The sequence below is a fragment of the Aotus nancymaae genome, unplaced genomic scaffold (genome assembly GCF_030222135.1).
Source record: "Aotus nancymaae isolate 86718 unplaced genomic scaffold, 86718_ANA_hifiasm-v0.15.2.pri h1tg000059l, whole genome shotgun sequence".
NCBI classification, from domain to species: domain Eukaryota; kingdom Metazoa; phylum Chordata; class Mammalia; order Primates; family Aotidae; genus Aotus; species Aotus nancymaae.
Window position 1 is genome coordinate 56,370,999 of NW_026988473.1, and position 25,872 is coordinate 56,396,870.

At 43.8% G+C, this 25,872-nt stretch overlaps 1 protein-coding gene across 1 annotated transcript in view; it reads right to left on the bottom strand.

The window, feature by feature from the left end:
• Positions 1-25,872, bottom strand: part of CLPB (ClpB family mitochondrial disaggregase) — a 146,482-nt gene that overhangs the window by 53,328 nt on the left and 67,282 nt on the right. The window contains exon 5 of the mRNA XM_021675089.2: positions 18,319-18,447. Coding sequence (XP_021530764.2) covers positions 18,319-18,447 — 129 coding nt within the window. The remainder of the gene's footprint in view (positions 1-18,318; positions 18,448-25,872) is intronic.

Sequence of the window (25,872 nt, forward strand, 5' to 3'; positions counted from 1 at the left end):
CCTACAGAGGACAGGGTAGGCCCTATAGAGCTCTGGGGACATACACTGGAATTCTGCCTATAAGATCCTAATCATAGCTATAATAACATAATGGCTCTGCCACTTAGTGGTGAACCTTGGTTAAGCTACTGAACTGCTTAGTTCCCTTGTTTATGCATACGGAAAATGTAGATAATGAGAGTCCCTAACTTGCAGTTATTTTAAGTATTAAAAGAAATAAAAGCCTTAGTCCAGAGCTTTTACCAAAAAATGATAACTATTGTTATTTTTCCTTCAATTACTATTACCAGCCATTCCTTCCTACAGTGGATGGGGTGTTGAACAGGGAGCTGGCTACCCTACCTCCTTAGTAGACAGAAGGGAGACTGGATGGCCTTCCCAGGTTAGAGACCTAGTCAGGGCCACCAGCAGTAGAATCAGAGGAGTAGGAGGAAGAGGGTGTGTAAGGAGGAGATACATGTTAAGCTCTGTTTTTTGAAGCTGCGATTGCAATCTTTAAAACAATAAAATGGTCTCCTAAAATTGCTGTGGGGGAATGGAGAATGGAGTGAGAAGTGATTCACTTTATGTGGGCAAACCATGTAAAGTTACACACTAAAGATATAAATAAATTGGATCTTAAAGGCTAAGTAGGAATTTGACAGGTGAAGAATTGGGGAAAGGACATTCCAGGCAGAGAAAAGTGAACAAGGACAGGTTTGGAGGCAGAAAAAGCTATGCTAGGGAGTGAACAGTTCAGTGGGCCACAGGCAGAGACAGTTCCTGTCTCCCAGGCCTACTTGGCTGCAGGCATGCTCCTGGCAGGCCCACGGAGTGATCACAATCCTGAAGCAAACCATCATCCTCATCCTCTCTTGGAAACTGGTGGCAGAAGATTTATGGTGGACTTCAGAGTGACTGCATGCTAGACTAAACATATGGGCTTAATTTATAGGCAGTGGGAACTGATGAAGGTTTTAAAGCAGGAAAATGACATGGTTTTGTGAGGTGGAGGCTAGTTTGAAGGGGATCCTAGAGGTAGGAGGACCAGCAAGGCTGTTACGATAGTCCAGGTGAGAGTGATAAACCCTGAATTAGAGAAGTGGGTACAGAGGAGAGAATGGGCTTGAGATGAAATTCTAAGCAAGACAGGGCTTGGTGGAAAGAGGGGGAGAAGTCATCAGACATAATGCTTTCTAGCTTGAGTGACCAGTAGATTGTCAAATAGAACATTAAATAGAACATGGAAGAAAGTGTGAGGAGGGATGGGTTTGGATGCATTAAGGATGAGATGTCTATGGAATATTAAACATCAACAAAGCTATGAAGACATGAAAATGCCTGGTTTGTTCTAAGGAAAATATGCAGATCAGTGTGGTTAGAAAGAGTTGGTACAAAAACCATAGAAATGAATATTCAAATATACTTCACATACAGAGTTAGGCAAGGAAAATGGCAAAAGCAAAATCTCCTGCCAAGGATTTCTGGTCAATGCAAACCTAACGCAGAGGGTTTCTAGATGGTGGATAATGCTCTGAATAGCATGTCACACAGGCATAGGAAGTGAGGATCCTTACCTCGTTTTCATTTTGGGACTTGTCCAAAATGAAAATGAGGTAAGGATCCAAAATGAAAATGTTCACGACTTTCCTGGAAGTCGTGGGCTTTCAAGAAGCCAGCTCTACTTCCCCTTATCCCCACGTTCCAGCACAGATTCTCCTTAGAGGTGGCAGCAGGTTCTATGGCCAGAAAGCAGCTAGGAGCAACTTTCAGTGGGGAGGGAAAGGCTCTGGATAAAGCAGAGTTCAAAGTGCATTATCAGAGCCTGAGTACTTGGCTTCCGCAATCTTCCCTCCTGCAAATGACAGCTGAGACCAAGGCATCTGAGCCTGGGGTCTGGGCTGAATTTAGCGGTCATAATTATACTGCTGACGTCTGGGGCACAGCCACAGTCTCCACAGAAGGCGGCAGCTTTTGTTCATGCACTAAAAACACATCATCTTCAAACATGCTAATCGTATGTCTGCTTCCATCTAACAACATTGAAAGGAGGCTGAGGAAAGGGCACACAATGCCCACACATCTGGCTAATTCAGTTATGAGGCCAATCAATCTTGATGGGTTGTCTATGAAACCCCAACTACCCCAAAGGACTGAACTGACCAGATGTTTAAGCTTCTGTTGACCAATCCTAGCCGAATGTGCAGGGCAGAGAAGAGGGGTTATCAAGAGATGACTTTTGCTTCCACTTACACATCTATTCCCAAAGCTAAGTAAAGCCTTCTGCTTGCATGAGAAGTATCAGCACATAAAAGTAGTGATTGAGCCAGGCTCACTGGAATGAGGTACACTCAAATATATAGACTTTCACTCTGAACTTAAAGGAAGATAGAGAGCCTTATTTATATTTGTCTTTGTGAACACTCAGCAATAGAAACCAGTGAAATATTTTTTGCTAACTGTACTTACCTATATGGAGAGAATCAGAAATGTGTGTGTGTTTGGGGAGGGGGTAGTATCTTTAACTATAATATCAAATGTTATAGGCTATGGTTCTGGGAACAGGAACTGTTTTATCTGCTGGTATCTGCTTTCAATCCCCCATTCAAGGCCAAAGTAATTACTCATCTTCCTCATAAAACATTTGCTTTTTTTAAAAAAAACAGAAGCTTCTGCCAACAGGGACTTTTCCAGTTTATGCACCTTCTTATATGCCCAACCGCAGTTACCAGGCAACTATCACCAAAAATAAAAGTGGAAAGGTGGTGGGAGATTAGGAGCAAGGAGAGAGGATAGGGTAGACCACAAACACCAGGAAGACCATTTTGACCCAGAGCTCCTTGCTGTTGCTAGTGATTCCATTTTTCTCAAGAGTGCTTTTCCCTCATTCATTCTGAGGACTTCACTAAGTTTGTCCCAGAGTTGAGGATGCATGACAAAACAGATGAATGGTCTTGGGTAAAAGAAACCTCTGACTTATTAGAAAGGAGTGAGAGAGAAGCAAAGATTAAAAATTAGGTCTTTATTGTGATACTCTGTGCCTAGAACAGTAATTGGCACTCAGTAGGAGTTTAATAAATGCCTGCTGACTGATTAATTATGGCCCTGTTATGACACAGCTGGGCTATAATCCTTCCATTTCTGTTTGTCAGGAAAGGCCTCCTATGGTCATGAGCAATACTGCTGGACAAAACTACTGCCCACAGATCAGGAGAGTCTTTCTTCAGCCTGAATGAGCGGATGAAGTTGTGCTGGGAGGTAGGGCTATGAATGTCATTATCATATCCAGCAACCTCTTCTTCCTCTTCTCCATGGATGCAGTAATCAATACTGCTGACCAATCTTGCCTCCTTTCAATTCTTTTCTACCTTAAAAAAAATTTTTTTTTGAGGCAGGGTCTCACTCTGTCACCCAGGTTGGAGTGTAGTGGCACAATCTCGGCTTACTGCAAATTTCGCCTCCCAGACTCAAACAATCCTCCCCTCTCAGTCTCCTGAGCAGCTGGGAGCACAGGCACATCACAGCACCCAGCTAATTTTTGTATGTTTTTGTGGAGACAGGGTTTTGCCATGTTGTCCAGGCTGGTCTCAAACTCCAGAGCTCAAGCCACCCATCCACCTCAGCCTCCCAAAGTGCTGGGATTACAGGGATAAGAGCCACCACGCCTGGCCTTCTTTTCTACTTGATTTGCATGACATACAATATTCATCACTTTATCTCCTTTGCAGTTCATTCTTCTTTTCCAAGTAATTGAGTGTCACCCAAGCCTGAGTCTTCTACCCTTATTCCTTTCTCTCTCTATGCATTCTCCTTTAAAAAGCAGCTCCGGTTTGTATAGTTTAAACTACCCCAGTGGTTCTCATTCCTGGCTATATATTAGAATCACATGGGAAGTGTTAAAACCACATTGACCCAAAGTAGGAGAAAATATTTCCATATATATCACAGATAAAGGGCTAATATTCTTAATATAAACAGAAATTTTTAAAATCAAGAGAAAAACAAGACCAAAAGTCCTACAGAAAAGTAGACAAAAGACACAAATAGTTCACAAAAGGAGATATAAAATGACTGTCAAACATATGAAATGATGCTCAAGTTCACAGAGACTCAAACTAAAATTACACTGAGATACTATTTCTCACTTTCAGATTGGCAAAAATCCAAAAGCTTGACAATGTACTCTGCTGGAGAGCCTACGAGGAAATAGGCCCTCTCGTAGAACAGGCTACGAGAAAACGATGCTAATGGAAGTGCAACATGGTAGAACTCATATGGAAGAGAAGCTTGGCAATAGCTAACCAAATGACATATGCATTTACCCTCTGACCCAGCAATATCACTGCTAAGACTTTACTGTAAAGACATACCTCCAACACCACCAAAATATATATGCATGAGGTTATTCATTGTAGCATTATTTGTAACTGCAAAATATTGGAAACCTCAAGGTCCATGTATAGAATACATGGAATATACATACATACAATTAAGAAGTATGCAGCTATTAAAATGAGGAATATATGAATTTACATGAGCAATTTTCAAGAAATTGTTATTACGTAAGAAAAGCAAACTGCAAAGAGACATATACAGTATGTTACCTTTCGTGCAGGTAGAAAAGTGAAATAACAGAACATATGAATATTTGCTTATACAAAGAAACACAGGGAGGATAAAAGAGAAAACAACAAAGCTAATTATTTGCAAGGGGCCAGGACTCACTGAGAAGGACAGAAGAAGGCTGAAAGGGATACAGGAGGAAGGTTTTACTTCTCTGAGTGTACCTTTTGGTACTTTTGACTTTTAGAAACAAGATAATGCTCTACATATTCAAACAATAAAATTAAATCAACCAGGATAGGTAGGGGAGAAAAACCCTAAAACTGAAAGCAAATTGAAAAATTAACCCAACTGTATTTCAAATGAATAGCATAAAAAAACTGAAGTGGGTAAAAAGAACCCCAGTAACTTAGGAACGCAGTATTTGATTATACACTCTCAGCCTTGGATGGACTAGGGGTGAAAACTGCAAATAAATCCTGACCTGAACTTTTAAGGAGGTTTGTTTTCTACAGTGGCATCAGTGAAGCAGTTCTGAAGCTTTTTAAGATGTACTATAGGACTGAGCAAATGAGTAAATAAATACATGTATCAACACTATTTGCCACTAGCATTGTCACTAAGGAAGAAGGATATACAAATATGAAATGTGTGAAGACAAGAAAGAACCCTAACAGGATTAACTGGAATGTGGTGGGGGTGGGGCGGGTGGTTTGGTGTTCTCAGGATTTCTAACATATGTATGTGCATAAGAATAGCTTGTGTTTACAGTCCCAGCTACATGGAAGGCTGAGGTGAGAGGATCACTTGAGGCCAGGAGTTTGAGAGCAGCCTGGCCAACATAGTTAGATGCTGTTTCTTAAAACAAACAAAACCAAAAATAATTCTTGGTGCATTTATGTTATAAAGGAAAAAAAGTAAAGAATATAGAATATCTCTGTGCATACGTATATACATGTATGTGTATATTTTAATGGATATGTATATATATGTGTATATATCTATATAAATAGTTCGTGGCTCTGTCGACAGGCGCAATGAGCACACTTGGTACTTAGATTTCGCTCTCTAGTACGATTATCAACAAAAAAAATCCAAGGGCTCCTCAAGAAATGGCTTATTTCAGGGCAGCAGCAAGGTGAATACAAGATGAGCCTGAAGCATTTCTTTATGTAGAAAAATAAGAAAATGCTATGTATTGAAAAAAAAGATGCAGGTACACCACGCTGGCTAAATATGAGGCAATAGTAGCCCCAACATAACTAAGCATACACTAAACTTTAGAATATCAAAATGGTAAGTACCTATGAACACATTTTGACAATATTAGAAAATGGAGGACAAGGGTTTCTTGCTTAGTGTAGAATGCTAAGTGCTACCTGGTCAATATGGAGTATGTGCTGGAGTCAGAAAACATGGAAAATACCCATTGTGCAAGCATCATATAAAGATTGGTTCAGACAAGAACCAGCGATGGGTGCTAATTCTAGGGGAAATTTTTAAAAAAACTCAGCTGGGCTGCCAAGCATAGTTGCTCACGTCTGTAATTCCAGCACTTTGGGAGGCCGAGGTGGGCGGATCACCTGTGGTTGGGAGTTCAAGACCAGCCTGACTAACATGGAGAAACCCCGTCTTTACTAAAAATACAAAATTAGCCAGGTGTGTGGTAGCCCATGCCTGTAATCCCAGCTACTCTGGAGGCTGAGGCAGGAGAATCACTTGAACCTGGGAGACGGAGGTTGCAGTGAGCTGTGATCACACCATTGCATTCCAGCCTGGGCAACAGGAGTGAAACTCTGTCTCCAAAAAAAACAAAAACAAAAACAAAACAAAACAAAAAAACTCAGCTGGGCAAGGTGGCTCACGCCTGTAACCCCAGCTACTTGGGAGCCTGAGGTGGGAGGATCACTTGAGCTCAGGAATTAGACTGAAGTGTGCTATAATTGTGCCACTGCACCAGCCTGGGTGACAGAACAAGACCCTATCTCAAAAACCAAAAGCTCTATCTTCACAGAGTGCTAATTAATGCCAAGGGAAAAAAAGAGTAACAATACAGTGGAGAACTGCACAATTCTTTGATTGGAGATGAGGTGAGAAGAAGACTTTTCTCTGAAAATTCTTGTGAATTTTGTACTATGTACAAGCATTGACTATTCAAAAATAGGACTAAAAATAAAACATTTGAGTGTGATACATAAAATAACCCTCCCCCACCCCCCCACCCAAGATGTCCATGTTCTAACCCTGGAACCTGTGAATATGTTCGGGGAATATGAAGGTTGCATATAGAATTAAAGTGGCTAATTGATGACTTTGTGATGGGGAGATTACTCCGGACTATCTGAGTGGGCCCAATATAATCACAAAGGTTTCTAGAAGTAAAAGAGGACAGCAGAAGAGCCAGTGTGAGTGTGAGGAAATGTGAGAAAGACTTGCCCGGTCATTGCTGGCTTTGAGGATGGATGGCGACTACACAGAGACCTAGAATGTGGGCAGCCTCTAGCAGCTGGGAAAGACAGGAAAACAGATTCTATCCTAGAGTCTCCAGAAAGGAAGACTGCTCTGCCAATGCCATCTTCAGTCCAGCGTGACCCATTTCAGACTTCTCTCCAGAATGACGAGATAAATTTGTGTTGTTTCAAGACACTAAATTTGTGATAACTTGTTACTGCTGCAATAGAGGTGACGCATAAGAAGAGTCACGTGGTTGCCTCTGAGGCGGACCAGGGATGTGTAAGGGAGACTTCCTTTCCACTACATGTCTTCTGGTACTATTCCAAATTTTAATCTTGTGTGATTTTTTTTTTTTTTTTTTTTTTTGAGATGGAGTTTCGCTGTTGTTTTCCAGGCTGGAGTGCAATGGCGCGATCTCGGCTCACCGCAACCTCCGCCTCCTGGGTTCAAGCAATTCTCCTGCCTCAGCCGCCCGAGTAGTTGGGACTACAGGTGTGCGCCACCATGCCCAGCTAAGTTTTGTATTTTTAGTAGAGACAGGGTTTCACCATGTTGACTGGGATGCCTCGGCCTCCCAAAGTGCTGGGATTATAGGCGTGAGCCACCACGCCCAGCCTCTTGTGTGATTTTTAAAGTAAAAACCACAATGGTCACTAAACGAACACACAAACAATAGACAATAACTTCAGGAGCTCTCTACTGACTACAAAATTAAGTACAAATCCTCTATCTCTTCCCCAAGACCCTCCACACCTGTCTCCCTACCCCGTAATACAACAGGTGGCCAGTTTCTTCCAGGTCTCTAAGTAACACACAGAGCTCATTTCTGTTGCTGCCTCACCTGAAAAGCTTCCTTCCTTCTCTCTCCTTGTTTGAATTTTACGTGTCCTTCTGGGTCTGGCTCTGGTCCCAGCTCCTCCATTATGCCTTCTATAATGCCACACTGGTTTGTCCCCTCCTCATCCCCCATGATGGCTGTTAATTCTGGCCCTTGCTTATGTTTAATTGAAAGTCCTGTTATCTACCATCCTGCACTGTTCTCAGTGTGCTTTGCATAAGGGCATTATCACCAAACTATCACTCTACAGGGTGCAGTCTAAAGGAAGGGCCTGTATCCTTTTCTCTCTTATTTCCTGGCATGCCTAGTACCCATTAATTCAACAAATGTTTGCCAGGCACCTATCATGTGCTAAGGACAGTGCAAGGTGCTGGGAACACAGTACTTCAGATCTAGATCCTACACCTTTTGTGAACTCACTGTTAAGTGAAGGAGAGATATATTAATCAAATATCTATGGAACTACATGTTATAGTAAGAGTGATAAATCATACAGGATGCTTTAAGAACATATATCAGAGGAACCTAGAATAGGGATGGTGGTGGTTAGTTGTAAGAAAATAATTAATAGCTGCTGAAGAAATACAAATACTTAGACAATTAGATCAGTGCGCAAGTATTCAGAATCACTAAATATTAAAGTGAAATGGGGGCTGAGTCCAATTATATTACTTTACAGATGAGGAAACTGAGGCTCAGTGTGGGGGAAGGGCTTGCTCGAGGTCCTACAGCAAGGCAGAGTTAGTGCCAGAACCACGTGCCAGCACCTTGACCCCTAGTCAGCACTTTACTACACAGGCTTCTATTACTTCAAAGGGGCTCCCTGAAGGATTTCTCAAGTGGCAAGCTCCTTTCTTCTGCTACACTTCAAAATACTCATTTCTAAAATGCAGTTCAGGAAGGAGTCTGTGGTTCAAACGTACAGAGAACATCTCTCCTGCATTCTTCCTTTGATGCTGCCAGGCTTCTGTATTGAGGAAGATAGCACATGCGTGCTAGAAGCAAACTCCTTTTGGGAAGGGGAACTTGGTTCTGGTCATCCCCAGTTTCAGGTGGGAAGGGGCTTTTGCTGCTATTTTGCAGGCCCTGACCTTCAGACTGACATTTTCCTTTCTTAAAGCTGCTGTGTGAACCTTTATCTGTGCATTCTGCCCAACAGTACAGGTGCTGGAGGGGGCATAAGTGGGCTGGCAAAGGGCAGCTGGAAAATCTGATTCTGACTCAGTGCTGTTTCCAGGCTCAGTGCAGGTAGAGGAGAGTGTAGGACACAGAACAGACCTGGCCCAGCCGATACTGACCTCTCCCTCACCCAAGGGAGTCTTGGCCTCCAGCTGCCACTATTGGCAGTGATGAGGTCATGCCGGATACCAGCCAGGCTCATCTGAGGACTGTTTGGAGCCGATTAAAGCCTTGATGAAATGCGGGGGCCTGGATGGCAAGTGGCTCTGGAGAGAATGGGCTCTGGAGACCAGGCTCTCATCTCCAGCTCAACTATGCAGTGGCTCCTCTATGTCCACAGGAGCCAGGATACAGAAATATTTCTCCCTGCGTTGAGCAAGGACAGTTCCTCATTCTATACTGGGTAAGGGGCTGAGGATAGGACTCAGGTCACTGAGGGCTTCTTCTAGGCCTGGTCTACCACATGGGCTGCAAATAACAATACCACAGAATTCCTCCACTCCCCAGAATGCCCCAGACTAGACTGCTGGATCCCTTTGGGTGACTAAATGGCCATCCGTCTCCACAGGATTTTCTCAAGCTACAGGCTAACATCCACATTTTGAGTCTCAATGTCAATGCCATATGCTCAGGGTAAGTCTTCCTCTATTCCCCTTTAGACTAGATTAGGTCCCATTATTTTCTTGTAGTACCCTCTATTCTTCCTTAATAATATTTTTATTATTAACTAACAATTTAACTAATAACTAGCTGGTAATTTTGTAATCATTTGCCTAATATCTATATTCTACCAGACTTTAAGCTTTACAAGGATATAATAAATATTTGTTAAAATAACAACATGAAATCAATTAAAAGGAAGGGAAGAAAGATGTTTACAGACTTTTTAATAACATTATTTTAAAAACTGTTGTATTGGTTCACGCCTGTAATCCCAGCACTTCGGGAGGCCGAGGCGGGCGGATCATGACATCAAGAGATCGAGACCATCCTAGCCAACATGGTGAAACCCCGTCTCTATTAAGAATACAAAAATTAGCCGGGCACGGTGGCACGCGCCTGTGGTTCCGGCTACTCAGGAAGCTAAGGTGGAAGAATTGCTTGAACCCAGGAGGCGGAGGCTGCAGTGAGCCGAGATTGCGCCATTGCACTCCAGCCTGGTGACAGAGCAAGACTCCATCTCGAAAACAAAACAAAACAAAATAAAAAAAACTGTTGTATATAACAGAGGGGCTCATCTTCTCCACTTTAGCTATGGGGTCGATCAGGTCCTCCTGGCTTTCCAGCCTGCTTTCAGGCAGGCCGTCAGCCATCCAAGACAAGATTTTCTGGTTTTGAGAGGCATGGAGGATTTTTTTCTTCTTTTCTTTTTTAATAGCTTTACTGAGATGTAATTTACATACCATAAAGTTCACCCATTTAAAGTATACAATTTAGAGGAGGTTTCTCGTATACTTAAAGAGTTGTACAACCATCACCATAATCTAATTTTAGAATATTTTCGTAATCTCCAAAAGAAACCTTGTACCCATTAGCAATCTCTCTCCATCCCTCCCCTGGATAACTGCTAACATGCAAGGCTTTTAAAATTTGAATCCAAACAAGAAGAAGAAACTTTTAGTATTCAATCACTTGACACAATTTCTTCATTTTATAGAGGCAAACAGTGATTTAGAGAAGAGCCATGATCTACAGGGGTGAGATGTGGCAGAACTGAGGTGGATCACAGTCTCTGATGTCTACAGCATAATGGCAGTGCTCTGACCTCTCTGCCACACAGTGTGACTATATGTGTCCCAGAATGTCTATACCTCTGGACTTTAAGCTAGTTGAGGGCAGAGGCTGTATTTTGCTCATTTGTCTCCCCTTTCTGCCTGGGAGTACCAGCAGAGCAGTCATGTTTTAAGTGTGGTCTGTGTACTGGTGCCAGATGGTGAACTTTTCTACCAGTTTTTAATGGGATAAGTACAAACAATAAGTGTCTGGAAACTTTCATAGCAACTAGTCAGAGTAACTTTATGTCTGTTAGGGGTTGATGACAAATCTGGAGCTATATTTTGTATGCCTTTAAAAATATACTTTTTCTTTCTTTTTTTTTTTTTTTAATCCAAGTTTCACTCTTGTCACCCAGGCCAGAGGGCAATGGTGCAATCTCAGCTCACTGCGACCTCTACTTCTCGGATTCAAGTGATTCTCCTATCTCAGCCTCCCAAGTAGCATCTGCCACCACACCTGGCTAATTTTTTGTATTTTTAGTAGAGATGGGGTTTCACTATGTTTGCCAGGCTGGTCTTGAACTCCTGACCTCAGGTGATCTACCTGCCTTGGCCTCCCACAGTGCTGAAATTACAGGTGTGAGCCACGGTGCTCAGCCTTCCCCTACTTTTTAAAAACCTGTTTCAAGTACAACATATAAAGAAAAGCACAGTAAGTACATAAGGATACAACTCAATTGTCACAAAATGAACACATCCACATAACCAGCATCTACATAAATAAATAACATTACAGCATCCCAGAGGTCCCCTCACAGCATCTCTCAGTTACTACCCACCCTCTCAAGGTTAAGTACTACCCTGACTTCTTATGCCATTGATTAGTTTTCTCTATTTTGGACTTTGAATGCAGGCATACTGTAAGTACTCTTCTGTTTGGCTTGTGACCTAATGTGAGGTTTGTGTTATAGTACAGAGCAAGAGTTCACTCAATCCCACTGTATATTATTCCACTATGTGACCACCCCACAATTTATTCATCCATTCAGCTACTGATAAACATTTTAGAAATGCCTAAACCATCTTTCACACTAAACATAAAGCCTGTTCTAGTCCTCCTCTAAATCTTAATGATCTCCCTTTGGAGGATAAGTCCAGTCTCCTCAGCATAGCTTACATTAGTGACCTTCAATATCACTCCTGCTTTCCATTCTTGCCCTCTGATACCCTCCAGCTCTTCTGAACTACCTGCAATATTCCGAGTAAAGTATGCTGCTTCATACTCCATGCCTTTGAACACGCTGCTCCCTCTGCCGTCTTACCTCAACCACCTGGTACATTTGCATTCATCCTTCAAGACTTGGTGTGAACCCCATCTCCTATATCATGCTTGCCCTGCCCTCTTCAAGATTTAGGTCTTTTCTTTGTGATCTCACAGCACCTTCTATAGATCTCCATTAATATACCAGATAGCAGTTCTTGGTTAAAATGTCTGGTTTCCTCACTGAACTGTGAGTTACTTAAGGGCAAAACCCATGTCTGGATCATCTTTATTTCCCTGGTGCCTAGGGCAGGGCTTGTGGCAGCAGAGATGCTCAGTAAGTGTTTGGTAAGAGAAAGAATGCTGGAGCTGGAAGGGATCCTTGGTATCTTAACTTCTCTGTTTTACTGAGGAGAAAGGATATGCCTAAAGGTGAAAGGATTTGTTGGTGGCAGAGCTGAAACATCTGATCCTTCACCTAGTGCTCATTCCCCCTCTCTGTACTGCTGGCGAGAATCAGAGGGTGAAGCTTAAACACAAGACAGACAGCCTGAGGCAAAGCTGATTCTCTGCACATCTGGCAGTGCTGCCAGATGGACAGACAGTGAAGTGGAACAAGAAGCAGAACTCTAAGTCTTGGGTCCTAACAACAAGCTAAGAGGCTATTAAAGGGGATGGCGGCACTGGAAAGGATCTTTGCCTCAGACAGGGATGGTGGAGAATTTAAGGACTCATTCGATGATGGCTGGTTAACACTGGTAACTGAACGCAGACTTGGAGACAGGGGCAAGAAGGATTCACTAAACTAGGTGGGAAGGAGGCCGAGGAAGGACCTGGGGAAAGTGTTAGGTTTCGTTAAAGCCCAAGTGTTTCTGTAGTGACGATCACCAGTGACTGAAAAGGAAGTGGCATTGTGACTATAAGGAGAAGGAAGATAGCTAGGCGGAGGTAGCTCATATGTGAAGCTCTAAAAAGTCAGACACATTAGGAAATTAAGAGTCGGGGGAGGGCATCAGCAAAGAGTAGACCAAAAAGTAAAGACACCACATCTCCCAAAAGAAAACCTCCAGTGGTTTTGGGGATTTATCAGCTCACCCGATCCAAAACATACTAAACCAAGTGCAGGGCACTGGAGCAAATGAGATGGAGACAAAAAAGACACAGGCCTGGCCTTCATCTACCTTGGTCTAGTAAGTGAGACCCAAATCCAGAGAACACGAAAGACTTCAGAAGGAAGGTGGCATGAGACTGGGGACTGACTGATAAAAAGAACTCCACCAGCATGAGAAACAGTCTTAAAGGGAAAAGAGAGGCCGAACAAACAGCGAGCGTAAAGGCACCAACGTGGGAACACAGTGTAGCTGGAGTATTAGGGCTCCAGTGGGGGGAAAAGGTAGGTGAGCGTCAGGCTAGAGCAACTCTAAAACCAGTTAAAAACATTAGTATGGTTAGGATTTTGTTTTTAAACGAGTGAGCACTGAGTGTTTCTGAAGTTAATAATAACAGATACTATATATAAAATACCTACTCTGAAGAAGTACATATGTCCTAATCCTTACAAATCCTTAGGAGGTAGGTGGCACCACCCCCATTTCCAGATGAGGAAAAAGAACTTCAGAACAGTCAGTAATTTGCCCTGGATTGCAGAGCTATTAAATGGCAGGGCTGGTACCGAGATCCCGACTCCAGTATTCATGCTCTTCCCTTGCAACCGCTCTTAGCTGGGGCTTCTTCTTGGAAGCACATATGAAAACATATTTGACTAGTGATTTTCTCAATGCTTCCAAAGGGGTGTGTGTCTGTGTGTGTGTACATACACACACACATACACACACACAGAGAACCATTTTAGATGCCTGGGAGAGAAGTTAATTCCTGTGTACAATGGATGCCTTGGAGCATGAGGGCTCAACTCTCTGTAGAAACCCTGGTCAAGAAAGACTGCCATGATTAGAGATATGTTTTAGGAAGATGGCTCTGCCAGTGGATCACATCGCTGAGAGGACCTGGTTGCTAAAGCAACTTAACAGTCCTGGAAATACCAAGATGAGTCAGCTTCAGGCACTTGAAGTAGGAGGCTCCGGCCAGATTCCCTGATCACTCCTCTTTCTAGTCCTACTGCTTTTTCCCTACCTTTCTCCCTCCCTCCAACCACACCTGCATTCAAGTGCTGAAGCAGAGCCTTCCTGCTGATAAGCCATCAACACAGGCAAAAGCAACTGGTTCAAAGGTAAAAAACACAGGGGTCTCTGTCTCAGGTTGGGAGTAGAAGATTGGCATTAGTTAATTCAAAACCCTTCTGGAGAACTCTGGAACTCCTATTATCCTTCCTGATAAGGCTTAAGCACCCCCTCCTCTGGGAAGCTTTCTGTAACTGATTCCACCTCTCTGTTTACCAGGCAGAAGAAAGCATTTCCCCGTTCATCCCCAGAGCCCCTTGTCCAGGCACCTGCTAGAGCACCTACCCCATTATTACGGCTGTTTCCACAACTGTCTCCTCTGACAGTGTGAGAGCCTCTCAGGGTCAGTGACGGTGTGCCTGATCTGTCTTAGGATTCCCTGAGGCCCATGGTCTCAGAGATGGCAACTGGCTTGTCCAGGGTCACTTGACAGGGCTGAGATTTAAATCCAGGTCTGACTTCAAAGCTTGTGTTCTTTTTCACTATGCTATGGGGTCTCCCGAAGATGAAGTGATGTTAAGCAGTCTGTGCTAAGCTGTACAACGCTGTACAAGTTCAGAGAAGGAAGTATCAGAGTAGACCAGATGACCAAGAAAGGGTTCCTAAGAGAGAGAGGCCTTGAAAAGTCTGAGGATTCAGATAAGAAAAGAGGGAACATGATGGCACTTTAGGCAGGATGGGAATGTTGTAGAGAGAGACAGAATTAAGAGGCCTTAAGGTAGGAGAAAAGGTTCCATACTGGGGAGGAATGGCATTAGAGCTGCCAGAATGAGAGTTGGATTTCTTTATACATGTCACAAAAACTACTTATAGCAGAGCACCTACCATGTACCTGTCAGGGGCTTCTGCAAAAATTACCACCAATCCTCAGGCTATCCTTGTGAAATGGGTGTTATTTTAGATGTACGAAAACTGAGGCTTAGAGAATTAAGGCAACATGTCCAGGGCAACACAGCTAATAGGTGGGGGAGCTGGGATTCAAACACAGGTTGGTCTGATTCTGAAGCCTGAGGTTCCCTTTTTATTATTCCATGCCACCTCCTAATGGACCAGAGGCCTTTCCACATTATCAGCCTGATGCTTCTGCCTGAACCTCCTCCCAGCTCAAATGGGGACTTCTGGTCAGACAACAAGCAAGAGCAGCTGACTCCTCCAGCTCTAACCCTCTAAGATCTAGGAACCCTAAATCCCTGAGAACTGAGTTATTGCAAAGAAACTGTTCTGTGTGGGCCCTATGAGCACAGGCTGGCCTCTGTATTTAGACCTGCTTTGGATCTCACAGAGAGAATCTCCCTTTGGTTATTGCAGCAAAGCTGGTAGCAAGTACAGCCTAAGAAAGCTGGATGGGGCCAGGTGCGGTGGCTTATGCCTGTAATCCCAGCACTTTGGGAGGCCGAGGCTGGAGGATCACCTGAGGTTGGGAGTTTGAGATCAGCCTGACCAACATGGAGAAACCCTGTCTCTACTTAAAAGTACAAAATTAGCCAGGAGTGGTAGCACATGCCTATAATCCCAGCTACCAGGAAGGCTAAGGCAGGAGATCACTTGAACCCGGGACGGCGGAGGTTTCAGTGAGCTGAGACTGTGCCATTGCACTCTAGCCTAGGCAACAAGAGTGTAACTCCATATCAAAAAAAAAAAAACAAGAAAGCTGGATGGGCAGGAAGGTAGGCTCCCTTGCCTTCCCTGAAACCCTTTGGAGAGGGTCAGTTGAGGTCAAAAGACTTTGAAAATATTACTGGCAATAGTCCCTAGAATGATAGAGCAGGATCCTGCCTCTCGGTTGGCTGGTCACACACACAGGCAGACCAAGGGAGGTCAAGGGGGAAGGGAGGTCAGAAGTTGGCAGCCTGCAGGCCCTGAGTGACGGCAACTTGTTCAGGGTTGGGAGGGAGAAATAGTGGGTTAATGGTTTTGGCCCTTGAGGCTGGGAGGCTAGGGTGGGGGTGTAAATAGATGCTGGCTAAAAAGGCAGGTGGGAGAAATGTAAAGGTGGGGGCTAAGTGCATCTGTTCCAAGTTAACAGGCAGGAACCATGCCCCTGCAACAGCTCAAAGGGACGCCTTGGCCTGAGGGGTGAGGATGGAGCCAGTTTCATAAAAGCCCCTCGTGTTTTCATTTCAAAGGTGTTCGATCTAGAAGGCTAGGAAGAGGGGCTCCTTATAAAGTGATTTCTCTGTCTGGGGGCTGGGAGGAAGCAGAGAATGCAAACTACTGGACAATAGCTGGGAGTATTGATTGATTTTAAGGCATGGCAGAGAAAAAGTCCTTGGTGAACACTCCCATTCTTAGCTACAAATGTCTTGTCACAGAGCTTCCCAATGGACAAAGGAAGCAGCATTCTGCTTGGGGACATTTTCTAAGTCTCTGCTTCTGAGAGCAGCAAGTTCTCCCTCCAAAAGCGTCAGTCATCCCAAGCACTGCTACCACATCCACAGACAGTCCTGCCCTTCAGTGGCTGTGCCCCAGACCAAAGCATATTCTGGCTGCTCTGGGGCAGACTTGGAGGTACAGGCCAGGCCTGGGTTTTAAGCTAGTGTGGCTGACAGTAAGTGGCAAGATTAGGTGTTTGTTTCTAAGAAGTCCCCAGAAGCAAATCAGAGGATGATCTGGGGATGCTGGGCCTGTGGAGGCAAAGGCTCTGGGACTGAAAGAACTTTCTCTGAAGACTGGTTTTGAAAAAGTGATTAGGTAGCAAAAGACAGTTGGCATAAGTTACAGAGAAGAACACAGCTCATTAAAAAGATGTTTCAACCACAGCCAGGCACGGTGGCTCACGTCTGTAATCCAGGCACTTTGGGAGGTTGAGAAGGGCAGATCACCTGAGGTGGGGAGTTTGAGACCAGCCTGACTAAAAATACAAAAGTAGCCAGGCATGGTGGTGCATGCCTGTAATCCCAGCTACTAGGGAGCTGAGGCAGAATTGTTTGAACCTGGGAGGCGAAGGTTGTGGTGAGCTGAGATGGCGCCATTGCACTCCAGCCTGGGTGACAAGAGCGAAATTCTGTCTCCAAAAAAAAGTTTCAACCAGTCAGAGATGAAGTAAAATGGGCTTAACTATCTGGGGAAGAAGGAGGGTTCCTTCTGTCTCTGACCAAATAAAAAAAAATGTCAGCTAGCTAGCTGTGGAGAGAGTTCTGCTGGCAGAGAGGCAAGCAATCATCAGAGTGGCCCAGAGACTTTTGAAGACCCTTCCACTTCTCAGGTTCTATGAAGAATGATCCCAACAAAGAAGACCCTGGGATCTAGCCCCAAGAGAGGATCCCTGGCCCCCAAAAAGCAGCAGAAGGGGCATGAACAGGTAGTTATGTGCCATGCAGTGCATGTGTCACTCAGGGGCTTGTGCACCACACATCCTGGCAGGATGCTTCCCACCCTATCCCAAGGAGAGGCTGGAGTGGGACATGGGGAAGTGGGAGAGAAAGTGGCTGGGATGTATCTGGCAGGTAACACTACCAGACCTGGACAGGACTTGCCCAGCCTGAGTCTGGGGATGTCATACATTGTCCTTCCAATTAACTGATGTTCTCCCAAGGGAGGGTATTCACTATTCAACAAATATTCATTGAGTGCTTACTAAGTGCCAAGTACATATAGTAGATGCAGGGAACACTTGAACAAGTCAGTCATGGTTCTTGCCTTTTAGAAAAACAAGTTAGGGAGAAGGCTATTGAACAATTTCAGGTTGTGACGTGTTATGACAGAAAAGAATAGGGTGCCATAACCCAGAGTAATGGAAGGGGCCTGAGACTCGGATGGGACCAAGGAGGATGTCTTTGTGACCTGAGTTAGTAGGGATTTAAAGAGCCTCTCCTTTGTTTCATTAGCTCTGCTTTGGAGGTCACAGAGGAGAAGAGAGAACACTTTTAGGGACAGAACAACCAAGAAAACTGTCACAGTATATGCAGACAGGCAGGATGGCATGGTGCATCACAGTAGGCAGAGAACACACATCAGCCACAGGAAGGCAAACCACCTGTGTGCATGCCACTCTCAGTAAGTACTCTCCAGCTGCTCTCGAGGCATTTCTAGCTTTGGGAGGATAATGGGGCTCTGGGGAAGTATGTTATTTCCAGAATAAAGAGGCTGCCAAGTACTCTCTCCCCACTGCCAAACCCCACCCCACCCATCCTCCACTTCTGCTCTCACCTCCATCAAGCAGCTCCTTGACAGTGCGGTAGTCATCAGCAAGGACAGCGTAGTGTAGGGCTGTGCAGCCCTTGAAGCTGGCACGGTTGTTCAGCCTGTTGTTGAAGTCATCCTCTCGGGTGACCAGGACTGGGGAGACAGTAACACAAACCCTTCCATTAGCAATGAGAGCACGAGCCACCAATCTCACCTGTTTTCTCTTGGCATTTTAATTCATTGCTCATCCATCTACCTACTTACTAAACATAAAATGGCCATTTGTGCTGGGTAAGAAGAGGCAAAACAGAGGCTCTTTAGTTCCACAATGTTTACCGACATCTGTTATATGTTAGGATTCATCCTGGGGACATGAAATAGATCAGATAAGGTCCCTGAACTAACTGAGGAGGGAGGCAGACAATAACCAGATGTTTATAGAACTGTTTGAGATAAATGTTCTGTTAGAGGTAGAAGAGGAGAATATACTAGAACGCCAGAGGAGAGTTTAGCTCAACCTGGGGATGAAGAGAGGATCCCAGAAGACAGGAGCCTTAAAGGATGAAGAGAAGTTATGCAGGTGAAGAAAGCAGGCTAGGGTAGGATAAGGGAAGAGTGGGGCAGGAGACAGAGGCTGTTTTAGCAGAAGATTAATATACCTCTCTGCTCTGAAAATGTTTACATTCTGGTAAGAAATTAGTTTTAATTTTTAAAAACGTAAAAAAATATAAAAGCAATTAAAATTTTAAAATCACAGAAAAGTTAAAAATAGAAAAGGGACCAAGATCTTAGTGACTGAGAAACTACATGTTAGATTTTGATATATGTTCTTCCAAGATTTCGTGCGTGTGTGTATGTGTGTGTGTGTGTGTATCCCCTACAAAATTGGAATTTACTGTATATGCAATTTTGTAAACTGCATTTTTACCCTTAATAATTACCTAATAGAAAAAAATAAAAAATAAAAAAACAAAAAAAGACAATAAAAAATTACCTATAAACATTAAAAAAATTTTTTTTTAATACTTTTTAACTTTCTACCCAAATCAAAAGGAGACCTATAAACATTTTTTTGAAAGACGAATAAGCATTTCATGTGGTCAAAGAACCAAAATCCCCCAGGCTCACTCTAGTGCTAATATTTGTGATTCTCTTACTCTGATTTGATATAAAATAATCTAAAACCAGTCCATCACTTTTCCAAGACTTTCTGGGTTGGGTGATCCCACACACCCTGTTTACCCAGGGGGTCCTGGTTTGTATCTGTTGTTATAGACAGTTCTAGTTTGGACAATAAATTAGAATGTTACCCCACCTGTGGGGCCTTCCCTTGGGAAATGAGACCCCACAGAGCACTCTCTCCCCTGCTCAGGCAATGGAGCTTCTTTCTGCCCCATGTGGAAGTTAACCAGGCAACTGGAAGTAGAAGACTGGATGTCCTGGTCCCAGCCTTAGCTCTTATTCCATCCTGTTTTCCTGTTTAGGTGAAGGTGCAAACACACTCTCTTGCATTCCCTCCTGAGCTGAGTTTGTAGGGGTGGAATTTGGGTCCTGACTACCTGTATTCCTCTTCTCCCCAAGTCTACAGCATAGGATCTACAGAGGACAGGCTCCTCTTACCTCTCACTGGATAAAGAGGTACACTCAGTCAAGAGATGACTTTACTCACGTAATCAAAAGCACCAGACAGTTTCTGAACCATTCTTTTTCAAGTGGTCTTGGAATGGAGTCTATGCTTCTACTCCTCCTGCAATACTGAACATCCTATATAAAGTTCCAAAAGCCAGAAGAGTGTCATGCCTCTTCCTAATACTAATATATTTCTTTTTTTTTTTTTTGAGATGGAGTCTTAATCTGATGTCCAGGCTGGAGTACAGTGGCACGATCTGGTTCACAACAGCCTCCACTTGGGTTCAAGCGATTCTCTGCCTTAGCCTCCTGAGTAGCTGGGATTACAGGCGCCTGCCACCACACCTGGCTAATTTTTCTATTTTTAGTAGAGAAGGGGTTTCACCATGTTGACCAGGCTGGTCTTGAACTCCTGACCTCGAGTGATCCACCTGCCTAGCCTCTCAAAGTGCTGGGATTACAAGTGTGAGCCACCGTGCCCAGCCATACATTTACTGACCTACTGTATGCCTGACATGGTCACTTTACACAATTAATCTTATTTAACTCTCATAAGTACCTTACATAGTAGGTAATTATTATTCCCATTTTATAGATGAGGAAACTGAGGCTTAGAGGTCACATAGCTAATAAGTGGTTGTCGTCACACTTTCTCACATATCATAATGTCACCCTCATTTTCCAAATGAGGAAATCAGAGACCAAGAAAGAAGTAGAACCCAGATGTCCTGGTCCCAGCCTTGACTCTTATTCCATCCTGTTTTCCTGTTGGGGTGAAGGTGCAAACACACTCTGCAGAACTTGCCCTTAAGAAAATGGCCTGAAGTTTATAGGTAGCACTCAGATAAGCTAGTGTGGGTGGAAGCATTTGAAATGTTTGGCCAAAATAAAGTTGGTGGAGTGTGCAGCTGGAGAACAGACAACACTCCCTTGTGGTTTATAGAATCAATGGTCAATGAGCCTTCTACTCCTGATATGGGCTCTCCAGACTGATGACCCGCCTGCCCCCACCCCAGGAGTGTTATCTGACCTTTCCTGAAGCAGGAAGAACAGGAAGTTAAAAGGCCTCTAACATACAAGTCCCATGTGCAATGGCATCTACACTTTTCCCATCAGAGAGCCCTTCAGGATCTCAATCAGAGATTACTAGCCCTTAGTCACAGTCTTATCAAATCATGCTAGGTGATCTTATTTCCAGCCCACTGCAGATGAGGAGAAGGAAATAAGGCCAGGGAGGATGCTACAGAACCAAGCAGATTAATTACAATCAAGCACTGGTCAGGCAGGCAGGGAAAAGAACAGGACAATGAAAAGCTGAAAAAGGAATTCAGAGTACAGCACCTCAAAAGCCCCTAAGGGCATCACTGAACTGCCACAAAGGACATTAACTGCCGGATATAATGATGAACCTGATGAAAAGTGATAGTTGGCTCAAGAAAGCAAGAAAGGTATAATCCATTTTACAAAGAAAACACATCATTCATTCAACAAACAACATTTAATGAGCACCAATGCAGGGTGGTAGTTCCTGGAGATATAATAATAAATAAGACACAGTTCCTGACTTTCAGAAGCTAACATCCTAATGCAAGAATCAGACCACTGAGCAGACAAATGATAATATAATTTCACACATGCAATGACAGAGCTATACACAGGTTGCTTACCATAAACAGCAGATGAACTCAAGGAACACAGCTGGGGCTATTTTGGTGCAAACGTCAGGAGAGTGCCAGTGTCATAGCCCAGCTAATAAGGAATGTCCAGAGGAGGCACACTGTTCACCAGTCTCATCACTCATCATCGCCTTTCTAATGCTCTTTCTCGTCTCTGAGCTTTTGTAAATACTATTCCACTGCCTGGAACATTCCCCTCTCCCATGCCTTCAGTTGGCTAACTCCAATATACTGTTAGGCCTCTGATTAGAAGTCACTTTCTCCAGTGATTCCTCCTATGTTTGAGGTAGTTATTGCCCCTAAGAGCTCCCCTAGCACCTTAGGCATCTCCCAATTCTAGTATTTATTACATTCTACTGCAAGCACCTGCTTGACTATGATTCCTGACTAGACAAAAAAAATTCAATGAGGACAGGAAGTGTGACTACCTTCTCCAGTGCCCAGCATTGTATGGCCGTGAGTATGTGCTTGACAAATACTTGCTGAATCAACAAATAAATATGTCAAACATAAATGAGGCCCTAATATTATCTTTGGTTTTGGAATAATAAAAATAAAAGTAATACCAGTCAACCGTATTTTGTGGGGGCAGTAGAGTATGACTGTTAAACAGCTGAACTCTGACGTCAGACCACTTATGTTTCAGTCTCAGTTCTGAACTTACTGACAGTGTAATCTTAAGCAATTTACCTAACCTTTCTGTGGCAGACTCCTTTATCTATATGTGGAAATAATAACAGTAATGCCTTCATGGGATGTTGTAAGGATTAAATGAGACACTATGAATAAAGGAGCTAGGTACAGTACCTAGCATATAGTACCTCTCAATAACAGTTATTATCTCATCTTGGGCTTCCAAAAGTATATTTTCTCTGTGAAAAAAGGTTTCATCTGGGGAATCCTGCATATACTTTTCCTCTCAGAAAGGCACGGTGAGGCGGGCACGGTGGCTCACGCCTGTAATCCCAGCACTTTGGGAGGCCGAGGCGGGTGGATCGCTTGAGCTTAGAAGTTTGAGCTTGGACAACATAGTGAACACTATCTCTAGAAAAAATACAAAAATTAGCTGCGCATGGTGGCACATGCCTGTAGTCCCAGCTACTGGGGAGGCTGAGGTGGTAGGATCACTTGAGCCAGGGAGGCAGAGGTTGCAGTGAGCAGAGATCATGCAACTGTACTCTAGCCTGGACAACAGAGCCAGACCCTATCTTAAAAAAAGAAAGAAAAAGAAGGAAGGAAGGGAGAGAGGGAGGGAGGGAGGGAGGGAGGGAGGGCACAGTGAGCATGAGGAAAGAGTTCTGAGTTAAGAGCCATCTGTTTCATTGGGTGTCACTCAGCAGTTTCTTGTTTGACAGCCAAACACTTGTTAAAATCCTGCAATGGTCTCTAAATAACAAAAGCTTTATTTACTGCTCATTTCTGCAGGGTAAGGAAACCCTAGCTTTGAGTTTGCCTCTGGCCTCTACTGGCCACTCCCAGGAGCCAGTGCCATCTAATGTCATGGAATGTCTAGCAGTGCCCTTGCCTTAAAGATGTGAACATGTTTCCATGAGAGGGAACCTCTATGACTAATAAGACAAATAAGAGAATAACCTGTTATGTTTGTACGATGTTTTAAAGTGTAGGAAGCACTTCAAGGCAATCATTCTCTCATCCTCATGATAATCCATGTAGGGCAGAGAGGTCAAGTACTATCATCATTATTGAACAGATGAGGAAACACAGGTTTAAAGAAGTTAGGTGGCCTGCTCAACTTGCAATGCTGGTCAGTGGTAGGCTAGGACTACACTCTAAGCCTGAGTAGCTGCAAGGCCTCTGCTCTAGCTTCTGTACTGTGCAGCTTCTGCCAAGGCCCACAGGTCCAAGCCTTACATAATAATTCAGGGTCGGTTGATACAACCTGAAGCTCAAGTCTCTAGGAAGAAGCCTCTGGCCTTTCAGCTTCCTCTCACTGAAGACTCTACACAAATTAAGACCCTGCTGAGGCATCACAGTACCCTGGGTTAGAAGCAGAGCACTTGCCCCCTCTTGCCACTGCTCAGGAATGCCATCTACAATGTGTGTGTGTGTGAGGGAGTTGTCTACAACCCACCAGAAAGGTCTCTCTGACTTTCCAACTTGGACGAGTTACTTCATCTCATCATTTTTATCCTTTCACCACCATTTAAACTAAAAAAAGTTTAGAGAGCTTCAAGACGAAATGTATTTATTTATTTTTTCAAGATGGAGTGCAATGACACAATCTCAGCTCACTGTAACCTCTGCTTCCCAGGCTCAAGTGATTCTCTTGCCTTAGCCTCTAGAGTAGGTGGGATTACAGGTGTCTGCCACCACGCCCAACTAATTTTTGTATTTTTAGTAGAGATGGAGTTTGCAGTAAGCCTAGATCATACCACTCCAGCCTGGGTGACAGAGCTAGATTTTGTCTCAAAAAAAAAAAAAAAATACTGAAGTGATATAGCATAGAATATAGAAAATATTAGGAACTAGCTGCCATCATCCATGAGGAGCTGAGGATCTAAGTGGGGAGTCAGATCAGTGGGAAAAACTTGCCTGGAGAGGGAAAGGCCCTTCATTTCCTTCCACAGCCTCAAAGAGTCTCCTTCCTCTCAAATCCAATTACATATTCCAATTACTTTTAAGAATTCATACTGTTGGAGAGAAATGAGGCCTTTTTATGCCAAGAATTTTATATATACTCTCTCACTAAATCCTCACTATAACCTGAAGATAGCCATACTAATGTCAGGCTTCAGGCTGCTTCCTTAATTTCAGTGACTGCTATCAATTCTGCCTCTTGTATTTGTCTTCAGCCAAGAGATGGAGCAAGAGGGAGACTTCTCTGTGCTGGGTCAACATGAGACCACCCCAGAGGGCAAGGTCCTTCATTTCCTTCCACAGCCTCAAAGAGTCTCCTCCCTTTCTAAATCCTACTTGTTCTTTAAAACCCAATTCAAGTCTTCCTCTTCCAGGAAGTCCTCTCCTTCCAGCTCTGTCCTAAATTTCTGTAAAGTTGACTGTACAAATCAATTTAGCAGTTAATTACTTATTGCCTAACAACTCTGCTTATAATACTTTCTTATGTTTTTCCCTCTGTTTTCACTCCCCACTTAGACCCTGGGCTCCTCATGGATGATGGTAACTAGTTCCTAACATTTTCTGTATTCCATACAGTATCATTTCAGTATTTTTCAGTATTATTATTATTATTATTATTTTTATTTGAGACAGTCTAGCTCTGTCACCCAGGCTGGAGTGCAGTGGCATGATCTTGGCTTAATGCAACTTCCGCCTCCCGGGTTCAAGCAATTCTCCTGCCTCAGCCTCCCAAGTAGCTGGGATTATAGGTGCCTGCCACCACACCCAGCTAATTTTTGTATTTTTAGTAGAGACAGGGTTTCACTGTGTTGGCCAGGATGGTCTCGAAGTCCTGACCTTGTGATCCGCCTGCCCTGGCCTCCCAAAGTGCTGGGATTACAAGTGTGAGCCACCACACCTGGCCCACTTCAGTATTTTATGCAGCTTCAGCAATGAGCTCACATGAGCTTTCACCCATCCACTTACTAATGACTACCCCATTACTGAGGACCTACACTATAGTAAGTGCTAAGAGATATACCAGATGTCTCATGGGAGCAAACATGGCTTGGGGAGGAATCTCCCTGAAAAACCACCCTGAGGAAAAGGGGGAACCTAACAGGTGGAGAGGGGAGGATGGGCATTCCAGGAGAGAAAATGGCATTTGCAAAGGCTAGAGGGTAAAGACGGCATTATCTGTCCATTCAAGACACTGGGAACCCTTCAGTGTGCCTGGAATGCCAAGTTAAGGCAGGTGAAACAGCAGGCAGAGATCGGCTTGTCCAAGCAGGCAGAGGCCTGATCCTGAGAAAGGTCTGGACTTTATCCTGAATGCTATGGTCCCGTAAGTTTCTGTTAATGAATTAAGCTGCATGGGGATCAGCAAGAACAACAGACTAGGAGACAGGAGATCTGAGTTCAAAAGTGGCCCTTTCACCAACTTGATACGTGGTTCAATCCTTCTGTGCCCCTAAGTTCCCTGCTTTTAAAGTAGAGGAGTTTTTCTACATCAGTGGTTCCCAAGCTTTAGTGGGGACAGAATTACCTGCATAACTGGTCAAAAAATGTTGATTCCCAGTTTTCTACTTCAGCTATTCAGATTCAACAAGCAGTGCATGGGAACATATATTTAAAAAGCCCACTGTGTTGCTCCTCAGAAAGGCACTAGACTAGATGATGTCTGAGGGTCTATCCC